This window comes from Anolis sagrei, chromosome 5, assembly GCF_037176765.1.
Source record: "Anolis sagrei isolate rAnoSag1 chromosome 5, rAnoSag1.mat, whole genome shotgun sequence".
Lineage (NCBI taxonomy): Eukaryota > Metazoa > Chordata > Lepidosauria > Squamata > Dactyloidae > Anolis > Anolis sagrei.
The window spans coordinates 15,925,001-15,942,921 of NC_090025.1; the positions used below are offsets into that span (position 1 = coordinate 15,925,001).

Below are 17,921 nucleotides of genomic sequence, written 5' to 3' on the forward strand. Positions count from 1 at the left end.
TGGTCAAAGTGGTCCCTAGTCAAAGTGGTCCCTGGTCAAAATGGTTCCTCGTCAAAGTGGTCCCTGGTCAAAAAAAAGGTTGGGAACCACTGCTTTAGAAGGATATAAGAAACATAGCAACTGAATTCCCAAAGGTCATTAGTTATCCCTAGTAATTAGCTTAATTTATTATTTAAATATTTTACTTTCTCTTCATGTTTTTAATAGCTGTGTTCATTCTGCTGGGAGTGTTGTTTGTGTTGTGTCAACTGGCTTTGCCTAACCCTGGGGGCCAAAATGGAAAGATAAAGCATACAATCAGTTACACTCCTCTTTCCCCATCCATTCCAAGATGGCTTGATCTCCCAGCAGCAACACCATTCCAAAGTATTTGGTATGCAAAAAGCATATCTAAGTTGGTAAACAGCTGGGTGGGACAACTACATGATTCATGGTGTGATGGAACAAGAAACAAGACAGAGTTCAAGGGAAAATGCCTCTCAAGGGAAATGCTGGTCCAAAATAAGACAAGAACCATATGCAGAATTGGATTATATGTAAAAATAATACTGTATTCAAAGTCAAATTTAGAATTATTAATTTAAAAAGGAGAAGACAGAATTAGTGTACAAACTGGGAGTAACATCTCACTTAGTGTGGGTGTAGCATTAAGGTTTCAATGTATTCTACGTCAATCTTTCCTCTTCTGTTAGTTATACAAACATGTATATTTGTTACTCTTGTTCTGTACAGTCTGATTGATGCTTGATGTTGTCTAAAATTTATATGTCAAATAGTTATTTTAAAAATATCAAAAAGAGAGAGAGAAGAAACAGACACAGATTGGAATTGTCTCCTGTTTACATCCTCATGATATTTTTTCCCCCTATTTGTATCAAATCCCAACAGGGAAGGCACTTTTCTGGAATATACCCAGTATCAAATCTCATAGTATATCTCCATTGCTTGCATGCTGTCCTTATAGCTTGAGTTTCATGAGAAAAGTGATGAATGGTGTAAGCTATTTTCGCAGCCAGAGTTTAGACAAGGTACTTCTTGAACTACAAATCCCAGAAGTCTGGCCAGCTAGTTAGGGGGTGGGGGTGTCTGGGATCTGAAGTCCAAATAAGCAACTTTCCCTAGCTCTGGTCTGTGTTAATTTCAAAACAAAGATTCCAGGATGGTGTCAGTGATACACAGAATAAATGGAGATGCTGAAAAGACAGAAGGGTGAAAGAAGCAGCCAAGATTTGCATATTCCGTGGAATCTTCCTTTATTTCTCTGAAACATCTGTATTCTCAGAGGAGGCCAATACAGCTACTTCCTGGGGTTACGTCAATATAGCACACTAATGAAGAGGAACAACAGAGGGGGAAAGAGGAAGAAAAAATCCCGCCCAATTATTCATTTAACAGGGGAAGCAAGTCAAGAGTCACACCAGGCCTACGCAAGAACAACAGAAGCATCACACAATCAGGGTTGCCAGCTGGCTGGGTTTCTCTTCTCTAAGGCAGGCCATTGTTTTTGCCTATTGGGTGGGAGTTAGCATTTTTGTTGAACAAGCCAGAAATTTTGGAAAGAAAAACTTCTAAATTCACCACATTCCTGCCTCTAGCATTTCAATCCTGCTGGGGTTTAACCCAGGTTCAATCCAGCTTCAGGCCACATGCAATTCTGACAACTCTGACAGTCTGGAAATGTTCTCTTTTTAGACTACAATTTCCATTGGAGCTTTCTACAAGTTCTAGTTCTAAGAAACAAACATTTCCAAATTCAGTAATTCCTACTTGACCCATACGATGAGAGTGGCAGCCAAACAACATCTCTAGCGATATTGTTTTATGGTTCTATGTGTTACTGTTTTAATGACTACTGTTGTATTTAATTGTGATTTTATTACAGTAATTGTTAGGTAGCAGAATTGCATTGCTACTATATGTAAGCTGTCCTGAGTCCTCCTTTGGGGTAGAGAAGTGACGGGATAGAAATACTAGAAATAAAATAAATAAATCAATAGGGTTACAGTTTGCCCATCTCAGAACTGAAATGGAGACAGCAGTGGTACAATGGGTTAAATGCTTGTGCTGGCTAAACTGCTGACCAAAAGGTTGGCAGTTCAAATCCCATGCAAGCTTCCCATACAAGCACATAAGGGAAACATCCAAGCATCCCCTGGGCAATGTCCTTGCAGAAGGCCAATTTTCTCACACTAGACACAACCTGAAGTTTCTCAAGTTGCTCCTGACATGAAAAAAAGAACTGAAACAACTGTCAGATAAAAGCCAAGTTGTTGCATGCCTGTGTAACTAAAGTGGCCTATATGTTTGACCTCCTGCACACAGGCCCTTCTTACTGATCATATCTATAGTATCCCAATATATTAAATCAAAAACTGCCACACAGCATTCGTGAACTAAATACCCAGGACTGAACCACAGCTGTTTAGCTCCATTTGTGTCCTTGCCACTCGACAGAATACACGAGAAAGATTCAACATCTCTTATGCTTCTACTGTACCAAAATGACCTCTGTCTATCAGAAGAAGAAAACATTATGGACATAATTTAGCCATATGCTATCTTTGCGACCGCATCTCCTTCTATGAACTGGCGCAGCTCTGAGATCTGCCAGGGAGGCCCTTCTCTTGGTCCCACCACCATCTCAACTATGGTTGGTGGGAACGAGAGAGAGGGCCTTCTCAGTGGTGCCCTCCCAAAGGAGATTAGGTTAGTTCCTTCTTTTCAAGCTCTGCAGTTATGACTGAGTTTTATGAATTTTAATTTTATTATGTGATATTTTATAGATGTCTGCTCATGTTTTTATCGCTCTGATATCAATGTAATTGTTTTTTATTTTATGTATGGCCGCCCTGAGTTTCTTCGGGGAGATGGTGGTGGGGTATAAATAAATTATTGATATTATTATTATTATTATTATTATCTCCCTCTACGTATCTTCCTCTATGAGACATCTTGGAGGTTAAAATCATTCAGGGAGGCCCTGCTCTCAGTCTTACCCCCCTTGCAAGTGCGACTACTGAGGACAAGAAACAGGGCCTTCTCGTTGGTAGCCCCTCGTCTATAGAACTCCCTCCCCTATGAAGTTAGATCTGCTCCATCCCTCCTGACCTTCAGGAAAAAACTGAAAACATAGCTCTAGGATCAGGCTTTCAGCCAGTTATGGGAATAGTGCAATATGAGACTACAAAGTAATATAATGACTTCGACTGGCCTTGGAATATTATTTCAATCATGTGATTAATATATGGCATTGAACTGGCATTGAATTGTTGCCTTTGTAAGGCTGCCCTAAGTTTCCTTCAGGGTTGAGAGGGGAAGGATATAAATGTGGTAAATAAATACTAGTATTATTATTGTTGTTATTATTATTATACATTTGTGAAATCAAAATTGCATGCCATAGCCAAATCAACTTCATTTGTTCTTGTCTCCAATTTTATAAAGATCTAGAAACCCAGCTCCCTTTCCCCCAAAAAGAGGAAGGATGCCATAAGTCAAAAATAACTTGAACACACACAATAATACTGTTTTGGAGATAGAAGGGAAAAGAAATGAACTGGCAACAGGAAATAGTTTTGCAAAAATGTTCAAAGCAAAGCTTTGTGTGCTGCAACACCTTGACAAACTAATATTTCTGTGTAGGGAAACAAGGATCTATAATGTGTAGGATAACAAAGGATCTATAATTAGCACGAAACTGAAGTGACTTATTTTCCACCTGCCCATTTAATAACCATGTCCTACTTGGCTTGAGACAACATTGTGAAGCACTAAAATGGTTGTAATTCAGCTGATTGCTGAGTAATGAAACAGAAGTAATGTAGTCACAGTTTGGGCAGCACCACATTAGGGCAGCAATTTTCCAACAAGAGTATCTTAAAGATGATGATACAGACAAAGATCAGTCCTGATTATGTCTACTTTTACAGGACTGGATCCCATTGAGAGAGGTGGAGGACTATGCATAGACAGACAGTGGAATTAGGTGATGATGAATCCCATGACAGTAAGCTCTACATGGTTCAGAAACAGAGTTCAAAGCAATCTTAACCGATTAGAGAGATGGGCCAAAACTAACAAAATGAAGTTCATCAGGGACAAATGCAAGATACTCCACTTAGGCAGAAAACATGAAATGCAAAGATACAGAATGGGGTACGACTGGCTTGACAGCATTATATGCGAAAAAGATCTTGGAGTCCTCATGGACAACACGTTAAACATGAGTCAACAATGTCATTGTTTCAGCTTCAGCTGAAAAGTCCATCTCATTAGCCTACGGCAGCTAAATAACCCAATGGGATTTTGGCCTGCATAAATAGGAGTCCAGTGCTTATATCCAGGGAAGTCATGCTACCCCTCTATTCTGCCTTGGTCAGACCACACCTGGAATCACTGTGTCCAGTTTTGGGCACTGCAATTGAAGGGAGATGTTGACAAGCTGGAATGTGTCCAGAGAAGGGCGACTCAAATGATCAAGGGTCTGGAGAACAAGCCCTATGAGGAACAGCTTAAAGAACAGGGCATGTTTAGCCTAAAGAAGAGAAAGCTGAGAGGAGACATAATGAGGGCCATTGATCAAGATGTGAGGGGAACTCATAGGGAGGAGAGAGCAGGCTTGTTTTCTGCTGCCCTGGAGACTAGGATGCAGCACAATGGCTTCAAACTGTAGGAAAGTAGATTCCACCTGAACATTAGGAAGAACTTCCTAACTGTGAGAGCTGTTCAGCAGTGGAATTCTCTGCCCCTGAATGTGGTGGAGGCTCCTTCTTTGGAGGCTTTTAAATAGAGGCTAGATGGCCATCTGTCGGAGGTGCTTTGAATGCAATTTTCCTGCTTCTTGGGAAGCGCTTTGGACTGGATGACCCACAAGGACTCTTCCAACTTTACAATTGTATGATTCTATAATTCCAATCAATAAGGTCTGTAGGACTTTGGCCAAGAAAAGGATAGGAATAGAACACTAACCCTAGAAGAGGTCACAGTAAAGTGGCAACAAATGGGGCTGGAATAAAAAGCAGAGGCTTAAGGATTTCAGCTCAAGAGCAAGGCTTAAGAAAGTTATTATTTTTAACAATTGCTCCTACAATCCCACCATTAAGCTCTTGGGGAATTGTAAGAGTTGCTGTCCAACAAGTTAGCTTCTCCAAGCTCTGCATCAGAGAGAGGTTTTGTTAAGAGTGCTTACTATACCAGTTATGTAATGCAACTGATAGTAATTTGGGGTATCTGACAAGTCAAATCTCCATCACAAAGCAAAACGTGAACACGCACACAGGGCAAGCAAGGCAGAGAGAGACAGAACCTGGAACCTGATCAGTTAAGTTGCTCCTTCCCGCTTCTCCCTCTGTGCACCAGAAGATTATATGAGTTGTAATATGTCAGAGGATGTCAAATTAAGCCCTGTACAATGCTGAAGGGTAGGAATGGAGAAATATTCAATTTCCAGGCCATTGAGTCACTTTAACAGATCAACTCGGCAATTCCTGCCCTATCCCCCACCCCCTCCGCAACTCTCTGTTCCTCCCTCATCTCAGCTGCATGAACAGAAACCTCTAACATGTTTGTTCTAAATCTCACAGCAAGTGCAGCTCGAGTGTTAGGCTATCCATGCGGATTAAAGACCAGAGTGACATAATCGGAATAATTCTCCTCTGTGCTCACTTAATGCCTCCTTTTCCCTTCATTCTTCTGCTTATAACTTAAGCATTTAATGGCTTGCTGCTGGCTGTCCCAGAACCCAAACTCTAACCATATTTTTTCCTCCTGCAGCAAACATTATAATTAAGGAGAAGGTCTATAATTGGTAATCAGATGTTACCTACATATAGAATTTCATTTCTCACAAAAATAATAACAATCCAAGCAAGGACAAGTTTGCATACATGGTGACTGGTGTGTCTTTCTCCTGCCCTCTTGCCAAAATCTGTATTTTCTGCTTAAATGCACTCAGAGCAGGTGACAAGGAAAAGAATAGGGGTAAAAGGGCAGGACTTTCAGAACAGCATAAAAAGTCATATGGAAGAGGCCTCCTGGTAGCTGTTCACCTCTATAACTCCTGAGGTAGCCCAGGTGACACTATGGCATCTACCCAAACTTCCGCTGGTCTCTCTATCCACTGTACAGAACAAAGACCTGAACTTCAAATCACAAACACAAACAAAACTACAATGTATTCTGTTTCTTTAGTCATCTCCCATATTTAATAGAATGCCAAGTTTGCAAACTTTGTGGGGTTTTGTGTTTGTTGTGTTTTTGGCTGTTGTTTTTGTTTGTTTTTAAATACAATACAACTGGGTTGTTGTAGGTTTTTTTGGGCTATATGGCCATGGTCTAGAGGCTTTCTCTCCTGACATTTTGCCTGCATCTATGGCAAGCATCCTCAGAGGTAGTGAGGATGCTTGCCATAGATGCAGGCGAAACTTCAGGAGAGAATGCCTCTAGACCATGGCCATATAGCCCGAAAAAACCTACAACAACCCAGTGATTCCAGTCATGAAAGCCTTCGACAATACATACAATACAACTGTTTGGTTCGCTCCTGAAACGATAAATAAATAACCACGAGACATACTGTAATAAACTCTAAGAGCCATAAAGTGCTAAGTTCAAGTCCCAACCATGCAAGAAGACACAACTCAAGCACTTCTGAAAGATGCCCGTCCAACTTCTATTTAAAGGTCTCAAAAATGGAGGGCCTATCACCCTCCAAAGTAGTCCATTCCATTATTAAATCATTCTAACAGTAAAGAAATAGTTTTAATATTTAGTAGGAGTCTCTCTGCTTCTAATTTGAATTCATGTTCTAGTCTCTGAAACAGCAGAAAAGAAGCTTCTACATGGCATCCATTCAGATATTTAAAGATCACTGCTCAGTCTTCTATTCTCTAAGATAAACATAAATATGTGTGATTACTGCTATCAATGCCAAATATATAGTTTATATTTGTATTTATTTGATTGACTGATTTCATTTTATTTACATTCCAACTTTCTTCCAAAAATGGGACTCATAAGGCAAGGCCACACATCACAAATGTCCTCAGCCATGTGGGTGCCATTCTTCTGGGAATGCCATCCTAGAGCCGAATGTGTACAAAACAGATAAGAGAGGTGCATAATAATCCCGGTGCCACTTTCACAAGTGTTTAAGCACTTGCATCCACAGCACAATCCAAAAGAGAGAATCCAGTTTCATTTACAGCTAAAGGCCTCTGGAAAAAAAAGATGCACACTTCCTATGCTTCTTGTTTAGAAATGGAACTGGAGTGGAGATCAATAGCTCCTGGTCAACAGTCTTTGCTTAGGAGTAGAAGGAGGAGCAGGGACATAGTTTGGGAACAATCTTAGATCAATTTCTGTCATTGGAAGCCCAGGTGTACTCTGTGGCTCAGCATGTTCATAATACCACCTTTGTCTGGGGTACCAGCTATAGTTTTTCCTGGAAAGAAAAACCCTGGCCATAGCAATCCATGTACTGGCAACCTCTTGAATAGACTACTGCAATGTCCTCTACATGGGGCTACCATTGTAGACTTTATAAAAGACCTTGTAAAACTACAATTCTGTGGTTCAATACTATTCCATAACATTGAGCCATGTCTGTTAAAGTGATGTCAAGCTGCATTAATTCTACAGTATAGATACACTCACAGTCTTTTGTTGCTCAGTTGGTTTAATTACTTGTTCAGCATGGGACCCCCAGGGTCTACCTGTCACTGTCTGAATAAATAAACTGCTGGATCTGCTACTACAAGACTCCATTCATGAACGTTAAAGAGGGTTTTTTAAAAAAATTTCTTCACTGCTTTATCCTCACAACAACCTCATGAAGTAGGGTGAGCTCATGGCACACTAAGCACACTTCTCTTCAAGCCTCAGAAAGCTGTCTACTTCTGCTCAAAAAGGCCAGTTTATCAGAACAGTGCTTGGCAATTCAGTGTTAATAGCCTTTTTGCAAGGAATTAATATCTGCACTGAAATACTGTTATGCAGGGGGCAAAGAAGGAAATGTATCCACTTGTGAGCCCTGAATGTTCACATTGCCAAAGCCTTTATTCCACATACTCATGAAGCCATACTTCCAAATAATTATCAGCCACACTAGATCAGTAAACCATTACTGATCGGATAACGTAAGTCGCCTTCAGCATTTGTTCTTCCACCACTCGGCTTTCCACTCAGATTATTTATTTTGACAAGTCAGTGTTCATTTAAATTCTTTGTAAAGTTGGAAAATGTTAACAACACCAGAAAAGCTTGCAAAAGTTCATTGGCAGAGTTATCGCAGCAGAGGATTATACATCAATTTCATATATATACTGTTCTTCTATTCTGTATAATATTATTCTATTTCAGCAGCCAAACCTTGACTGCTCTTATCTTTTAATTGATGCAAGCCTTTGGTAATTGGTAGAACCATAGCATCATAGAGTTGGAAGAGACCTTGTGGGCCATCTAGTCCAACTCCCTGCCAAGAAGCAAGAAAATCACATTCAAAGCACCCCTGACAGATGACCATCCAGCCTCTCCAAAGAAGGAGCCTTGACCACACTCCGGGGCAGAGAGTTCCACTGCTGAACAGCTCTCACAGTTAGGAAGTTCTTTCTAATGTTCAGGTGGAATCTCCTTTCTTGTAGTCTGAAGCCATTGTTCCACATCCTAGTCTCCAGGGCAGCAGAAAACAAACTTGCTCCAACTTTCCTATGACTCCCCCTCACATATTTATACATGGCTATCATGTCTCTTCTCAGCCTTCTCTTCTTTAGGCTAAACATGCCCAGCTCTTTGAGCCATTCCTCTTGTTCTCCAGACCCTTGATCATTTTAGTTGCCCATCTCTGGACACATTCCAGCTTGTCAACATCTCTTTTAAACTTGAATGCCCAGAATTGGACACAGTATGATTTCAGGTGTAATCTGTCCAAGGCAGAATAGAGCAGTAGCATGACTTCTCTGGATCTAGACACTGGACTCCTATTTATGCAGGCCAAAATCCCATTGGGTTATTTAGCTGCCATAGGCTGATGAGGTGGACTTTTCAGCTGAAGCTTTTTGAAACTGAAGCATTATTAATGTGCCTTTTAACTCAGTGGTGATTAAATATTATAATTTGGGAAATTGTGTTTTAACAATATAACTATACAATATTTTAACCACACACCTGGGTGACCTTATGCAAACCACACTCTCTCAGCCTTAGAGGAAGATAATTTTGCCAAGAAAAAAACCATAATAGGTTCACTATAGCATTGAAAGCATACAAGAAGTCATGTTAACTGCAATTATACATCTCATTTCAGCCTAAAATGTATATTGGCAGCTTTGTAAGTACATTTTGCACCATCCCAAGCCAGTGAAATACATTAAAATTCATTCAGTAAGTCAAATATATCAGAAGACATAAATGGATGCCAAGGATATGTTCCCTCATTTCTAAAAAGTTAGTGAGACGTTTCAGCAGAAGAGCAAGACAACACTATTCCAAGTTTCTAACAAACAGAAAAAAACAGTGCTACTGACAGATAGCTCAGCATACCACTTCTCTTGCAAAGTTATATCTTATGTAAGAACATGTTATATCTTGAAAGAGGACTTACTGGAGTGGTATGGAACGTACTATAGGCTGAACCAGAATGGAGGCCCACCGCCACATCAGGACACCCTATCCACATGAGCCAATCTTCATAAAATCTTACATATACATGCCACATTTAAGCTGTTGATTCCCCAATTTTCATCAGGGAATCAGCCCAATCATTTCGGCTTCCAGACATGCAATGTGATATCATTCACTCTGAATACCCCTGCATGAAAAGCCAAGAAGGGGTAAATTAGGGCTTAGATGACAGCCCTGTTATCTGTTATCTTGGAGCAAGACTCCCAAACAATGTTAAGATCACTGATGCTTTACTGGTCATCAGATATGAGTGGACTCATATCAAGCTACACAATGTCTATCAACACATCTAGTGTGAGTGGAATCGTGCCAAACTATGTGTAGCTGTCAAGACCTTGGACAGGTTGCTCTGGCAAGTGTTGATCAAAACTCACCCAAGAAAAGGGTTGTTCCGGTAACAACAGTGAGAACCTCCAAAGCACAAGTAGGAGCTGTTTGGTACTTGAATTGTTGTGAAACTGGGACCCCCAGAATTTCTCACCATTTCTTGGGTGTTGCAGTTCAACATCATCTGCAGGGTTTCATAGTTTTCACTCCTGCTATAAACACAAGCTTGCTCTGGGTTCCAGCAATGACTATCACTTTTTCCAATGAACATCAGACATTTAGTGAGTACCAGATGTTGTGTGAGAGACCAGTCAAAGTAAGTTAAGCTATCATCTCAATACATAGGAATGTCACATATTCATGTTCCTACTTTTAAAAGGTCCAATATTTTAAAAAAGAGGTAACATTCAATAACCACCATCAAATATCATGTTTCATGTATATTTTTCACCAACCAATATATCTGGATTGTTGTAGGTTTTTTCGGGCTATATGGCCCTGTTCTAGAGGCATTCTCTCCTGATGTTTTGCCTGCATCTATGGCAAGCACCCTCAGAGGTAGTGAGCTCATTACCTCTGAGGATGCTTGCCATAGATGCAGGTGAAACATCAGGAGAGAATGCCTCTAGAACAGGGCCATATAGCCCGAAAAAACCTACAACAACCCAGTGATTCTGGCCATGAAAGCCTTCGACAACCAATATATCACCTTAACAGATATTATTTGGCTATAATCCCGACAACAATGACAGCTTTGGAAGCTGAGACCCAGGACCTAAATGCACTAAAGGTACCAGAACCCATCTGATCTTGGAAGATATGTTGGGTCAGCATTGTTTAATACTTGGATAGGAGACCATAAATGAATACAAGATGTTCTAGGTTATATTTCAGAAAAAGGATCCAGCAAAACCATCCTGAATATCCCTTGCCAAGGAAAACCTATGAAATTCATTGCCATAAAGTGACAGCCAACTGGAAGGCACATACACAAGCTAAGTCCCTACAATGGTATCTCATGCTGAAAGTGAAAATAATGAGGCTGTTATGCAGGGAGAGGGAGAAGGAGAGGAAAGGATTTGCCTAAGGTAACACTGCATTTTCAGCAGAGGAAACATTCAAATTGAGACCCCTCCACATTCATGGTTCAGTAAATATACTGCACCAGATCCAGGAGAAAATACAGATTCATATTTGGATCTGTGTTTTATGTGCCAGCTGAATGACCAGATGTAAACATTCAGACATATCAAACCAAACAGTACAGAACAGAAATCCCCTCTGACTAACAGAAGCCAAGTACCTTATACAAAGTTCAGCAAAGTTGGGGAGTGTGTGGCGTAGATATTATTACTGGAATCCAGACCCCATCAGGTCTAGAAAGGATACCCAGTTAATGAGGAATCCTAAGGTCTGTAGCTCAGCAACATCTGGGGACTCACACTTCTCCATTCATGAAATAACAATTACATGCATTCATGACTTGCTCCCTTTGAATGAATGTGTGTTCATTACAGAATTCAGTTTTTCTAGGCATGTTGTTCATTCATTCAGTCATCTCCGACTCTTCGTGACCTCATGGACCAGCCCACGCCAGAGCTCCCTGTCGGCCGTCACCACCCCCAGCTCCTTCAAGGTCAGTCCAGTCACTTCAAGGATGCCATTCATCCATCTTGCCCTTGGTCGGCCCCTCTTCCTTTTGCCTTCCACTTTCCCCTTTCTAGGCATAGGATAGCTTATATGTCTTGATACACAAACGACCAACATCCAGATCTTCAATGTTCACATTGCAACTCTTCTTCAAGCAAAGGAATATCCATAATTTCAACATGAAGAGCCTTAAAACATTTGCTCACTTACCATCTCTACACCAAAGATTTTATATCAATGCTTAACCTTAAAAACATGCTTTAGGAATTAAACACAGACAACAGGTACTGTCCATAAGAAATACCATGTTATGCGTCTCCCTTCCTATAGACATGCCACCTCTCTTGATATTTAAGTTGACACATCACAGCGTTATCAAATTCTTATTGTTTTCCTTCTCCTTTGCCCCCTTTCCCACAAGTTTCATCTTCCATTTGATCAAATGCACATTCATTTTGTCCATGCTACCAGCCCACTGGAACAATTCCAGGAAGGAATACCACACAATCATTGCAGATTTTGCAACTGAAAACTAAGACCTTTTTCTGGAGAGTGACATGAGTCGATGCAAGCTGAGAGCATGGCAAAAAGTACACAATCAGTTCCTTGCACTGCTTCTCCCTGCAGCAAATCTCAACAGCATGGCATGAGACAACCCCTTCTTTCTCACTCCCAACTTGAAAAAACAGAAAGGACTCTATCAGAGAGTTTTAAAATGGATCTCAGAAGGATTTGCTACCCCTACAATTATTCTGCACAAAATGTAACTGTATGCACCATGTGGCCCTGTGGCTTTTTTGTGGGCCCAGGCCAACCTCAACTTTGATCTTACCCTGCTAGAAAAAGAAAACCTAGCAAATAGTGCTGTTTTCCAAGCTCCTAGAAGCCTCTAGGAGCAATCAGTTTTTCATACAAAAAAGCTGTAGGACATATCTCTGCCTGCTAGAAGCTCAAATTTCCAAAATCAAAGCCAGGCACAACTTCTGTTTATGTTTAACATTTATTCATCTCATCTGCTTTCAGTCCTAGTATAGCCCACAGAACAAGGATGGAGTCAGTGAAGCCTGTAAGTCATATGCAGCCTCTGAGCTTGTGGTCATGGCTCCTTCTTTGGAGAGGCTGGATGGTCATCTGTCAGGGGTGCTTTGAATGTGATTTTCCTGCTTCTTGGCAGGAAGTAATGGACTAGATGAGCCCACAAGCTCTTCCCATGAGTTTCCGATAGCCAGTTGAATCCCTCACCTTTAAAAACTGGAAATATTTCCACTGTTAATTTTGGATTAGAATTGCCTCCAAATCTCTCCCAAATCTATACTAAAAAATCTTCTTTCCTCGGTCTCACAAAGGCTCCTCAAGGCCACCACTTCACCCCAAATGCTTTTCCTTCTGTTTCTCTTTCAAAGTGCTAAGAGCCATTTCCAGTCACCATTTTGAAAGGAAACTGGGGAAATGGAATATTCTGGTACATTTGGTAGTGGTGGGGCAGAAAATTGGACACTAGCACTACCTAGTTGGCCAGGTGCACTAAAAAAAGAGGATTATTTTTCACACATCCTGTGTTGTTATTGTCGTTGCTGTTATCATTATCATCCTCAGAAGTAGCCCATCAGTGTTTCTCAGTCTGGGGGTTGGGATCCCTGGGGGGGGGGGGTCACAAGGGGGGTTTCAGAGGGACCGCCAAAGACCATCAGAAAACGCATCTTTCTAATGGTCTTAGGAACCCCTTTGGCAGAAGATCTTTCCACCTGTCTTTCTCTTCCTTTTTGGAAAGATACTCCCACCAAAAGTCCTCCTCCTGTTGTGATTGGCCAGCCTCTCAGCCAAGAAGAGGGCTGTTTCTGAGAGTCCAAGCAAGGAGGAGAGAGTAGGCATGCTCGACGAGTCCCTTCAAAGCATGGGGGTTCTGTGTGGGAAGTTTGGCCCAATTCTATCATTGGAGGGGTTCAGAATGCTCTTTGATTGTAGGTGAACTATAAATTCCAGCAACTACAACTCCCAAATGTCAAGACCTATTTTCACCAAACTCTACCAGTGTTCACATTTGGGCATATTGAGTATCCATGCCAAGTTTGGTCCAGATCCATGGTGCTCTCTGGATGTAGGTGAACTACAACTCCAAAACTCAAAGTCCATGCCCACCAAACCCTTCCAGTATTTTCTCTTGGTCATGGGAGTTCTGTGTGCCAAATTTGGTTCAATTACATCATTGGTGGAGTTCAGAATGCTCTTTGATTTTAGGTGAACTATAAATCCAAGCAACTACAACTCCCAAATGACAAAATCAATAACCCTCACCCAACCCCACCAGTATTCAAATCTAGGCATATTGGGTATTTGTGCCAAATTTGGTCCAGTGAATGAAAATACATCCTGTACATCAGATAGAATTCATAACAGTAGCAAAATTACAGTTATGAAGTAGCAATAAAAATAATTGTATGGTTGGGGGTCACCACAACATGAGGAACTGTATTAAGGGGTCACAGCATTAGGAAGGTTGAGAAACACTGCTTTACAGAGTGAATCTGTAAAGGCTAGAATACCTGCGTAAACCATTTTAACCTACCTAATACACAAGAGCATATTTTGGGAATGACGCTTTCTGGCTAGAGAAAGCTCTAGCAGCTTGTCATCAGCATAAAAGAGAAGCCACAGAAATAGCAATAAAGTAACAAACAAATGAACTTCATAACTTCAAAGTTAAGCAAGATGTGCTTTCCCAAATACTCACAGAATTAATTATCCCTCGAAGAGCTTGGAATCCTTCCGTGACTGGGAAAACTTGCTCTCTCGAATCAGCTATACTTTCAAGCTAGGGAAATAAACAAACACATCTGGCAAAGCAATACAGGCTAATCAACTTGTCTATGCATTTACACAGAAATAAGGAGTGCATATACTGCAGGAACCAGAACTTGAGAAAGTTTTTTAAAAAAATTACAAGAACTCTCAACCCGGCTAACACGCGTACTGGGAAATTCAGGGAGTGGTAGTCCAAAAAATGAACTTTTTCTGAGTTCTGATTGGATTTCAGAGCAAAGCAATGTACAGCATGGAACCAGACAAGCAGATGGAGCCTGGCTTTCTGCTATCATTGTCACTGTTCTCACAGTACACCAGGCTGCTCAGAATACGGCTCAGAAACAGTATGTCTTTGCAGCCCAAACAACACCAAAGTAAAACAGTGAAGGGGAAAAAAGAGAAGCCGTAATGGAATGTATCATTCTTTCCATTTTCTGGATCCTCGCCAAATAATTTTCCCTTATTCATGTCCCACTTGTGTCCCAACTATATAATAATAATAATAATAATAATAATAATAATAATAAATCCTTTATTTATACCCCGCTACCATCTCCCAAAGGAATCGGTGCAGCTTACAAGAGGCCGAGCTCAAATACATCAGTACACAACAATAACAACAACAATACAACAATAAATGAACTCAAAAACAAAACAATAAAAACAAAGCAATACACATTAACAAAACACCACGACGCATTAAAACCTATAGCAGGGGCAAATGTAATAATTAATTTTTTAAAAATAGGCTGGGAATGACCAGGTGAAAAGGATAGGTATTTGGAGGGGGATGGGGCATGCAGACATCCTGGATCTCTAGTAAAGTGTATTTGGGGACATATTGCTTGGAGTTTCCTTATTCTGGGAAGGCACACTGGAACAACCAGGTTTTCAAGCTCCTCCTAAAAACTGCCAGCGTTGGGGCATGCCTGATATCCTTAGGGAGAGAGTTCCAGAGTCAAGGGGCCAACACCGAGAAGGCCCTGTCCCTCGTCCCCACCAATTGAGCTTGCGATACAGGTGGGATCGTGAGCAGGGCCTCTCCAGATGATCGAAGAGATTGTGTGGGTTCGTAAACAGAGATACGCAGGTAGGCGGGTCCCAAACCATTTAGGGCTTTATAGGTAAGCATCTGCACCTTGAATTGGGACTGGAAAATGAATGGCAGCCAGTGGAGCTCATAAACAGGAGGGTTGACCTCTCCCTGTAAGGAGCACCAGTTAACAACCTTGCTGCCGCCCATTTGACCAACTGAAATTTCCGTTTTCCATTTTCAAGGGCATCCCCACATAGAGTGCATTACAGTAATCCAATCTGGAAGTGAATAAGGCATGGACCACCCTGGCCAGATCTGCCTTCACGAGGTACGGTCGCAGTTGGCGCACAAGTCTTAGTTGTGCAACGGCCCTCCTGGCCACTGCCGACGCCTGAGCTTCAAGCGTAAGTGATGAGTCCAGGAGGACACCCAGACTGTGGACCTGTGATTTCAGGGGGACTGTAACCCCATCCAGCACAGGTTGCCACCCTATACCCCGATCCGGTTTACGATCGACCAGGAGGGCCTCTGTCTTGTCAGGATTAATCTTCAGCTTGTTCCTCCTCATCCAGACAGCCACAGTGGTCAGACACTCGTCCAGCACCCAAGGGGCTTCCTTGGAGTTAGGTGGAAACGAGTAGTAGAGTTGTGTGTCATCTGCGTAGAGATGGCACCCAACTCCAAAACTCCAGATGACCTCACCCAGTGGTTTCATGTAGATGTTAAAGAGCATGGGAGACAGAATGGAACCTTGTGGGACCCCACAGGTCAAAGGTCAGGGGTCCGAGCAGGCATCTCCCAGCTTCACCATCTGGGATCGACCCTCCAGGAAGGATCGGAGCCATGACAGAACCGTGCCCCTAAGGCCAGAGACAGAGAGAGAGACAGCTTTGCTTAAAGCTCTTGTAAACTGCTGTGGCTCAAAAGTAACAATATTTGGTTTGGTTGCCCAATCATCTGACTCAGTTTACGCAAGCTTGGAGTGTATGAGAATCAATAAAATGCACACTGGACTGAATGCAATAGTAATGGCATCATTTTTTCCTTAATTAATTACCAGCATGAGAGAAGCTGATTCCTACCAGGAAAGAAGAGAAAGGGGAGGGGAAGCTTATGTTCTTACTCCTCCACAAACAAAATTTGACAGAAATCACTGTACTACAATGAGAACTTTTTATCTAAAATTCTTAGCTTGAGACAGGAGTGTGGGATGGTTTTCATTCTGGCCACAGTTGGTGAGTGAAGAAATAAGCCTCTCTTCCTCATATAACTGCAGTCTCAGATTTTCTTTATACAAAACAGTTTCCCTTCATCATGCCCAACAATTGCTCAAGAAAAAAACCAAAGATGCAGCAAAGGGGGGCACGTTCTGAATTGCCAAAGCAAATTAGGACACAAAGCTACACATATTAGGCTCTTTTAAAAACAAACAAAACAAGTGGCCATCCTTAAGCACTTGGAGCTTTGTCTCTTAATTGGCTTTGACTATTCATACATGCTCATCAGTTCTCCCTTTTGGACAAGTTTTGAGATGACAGAATGGGCCTGCAGCTGGAGTCTCATACAGTATAAACCTACCATAGCAGGAAACAGGTTATCTTGGAATAGGGCTGGGGAAAGTGCAACCTATGGCCCACATATAGGCTCTGAGCCTCATCTCAAAGCTGTCTGGCTGCCCACCACAGCTCCCCCCAACTTTTGATTCAGAGTGATTTTGGTCTGATTTCCCATATAAAACCACATGCAGATTCAATGGTGTTCTAAATCCTAAAACAAGCGCACATGCAAAAACACCCCAACATTGTTTTTATAGGCTTTTTGGAGTCAAGTATTTGGTAGAAGTGGAAACCAGAAGTGACAAAATGTTGCTTCCAGTGTGCCATCATACGACTTTAAGTCCCATGAAGGGAAAAATTGACACCAATTGCTATTCTATGCTATCCTAAAAATAATTATATCTAAAGTTTTAAAAGTTGATATTTTTAGAAAAGGTTTTTTTATTATTGGGTTGTTGTAGGTTTTTTTGGGCTATATGGCCATGGTCTAGAGGCATTCTCTCCTGACGTTTCACTTGCATCTATGGCAAGCATCCTCAGTGGTAGTGAGGATCCCAGTAGAAAACATCATTGCCAACATCGAATCAGCAATTTATCACCTCCCCGAGGAAGAAGCGGAAGAAGTAAGAGGGGAAGCAGCAAGGATCCTGAAAAAGTCATAATTTCCCTCCAGTAGCATTACAAGGAAGGAAAGACAAGCCATTAGAGACCTCAACTCAGACAACTCACTACCTCTGAGGATGCTTGCCATAGATGCAGGCGAAACGTCAGGAGAGAATGCCTCTAGACCATGGCCATATAGCCCGAAAAACCTACAACAACCCAGCGATTCTGGCCATGAAAGCCTTCGACAATACATTTTTTATTATTAT

The 17,921-nt window shown here is 41.5% G+C and overlaps 1 protein-coding gene across 3 annotated transcripts in view; it reads right to left on the minus strand.

Moving 5' to 3' along the window:
• Nucleotides 1–17,921, minus strand: part of ANTXR2 (ANTXR cell adhesion molecule 2) — a 164,533-nt gene that overhangs the window by 120,102 nt on the left and 26,510 nt on the right. For all 3 annotated transcript variants that reach the window (XM_060779346.2, XM_060779345.2, XM_060779348.2), the window contains one exon: nt 14,387–14,467. In XM_060779346.2, coding sequence (XP_060635329.2) covers nt 14,387–14,467 — 81 coding nt within the window. The remainder of the gene's footprint in view (nt 1–14,386; nt 14,468–17,921) is intronic.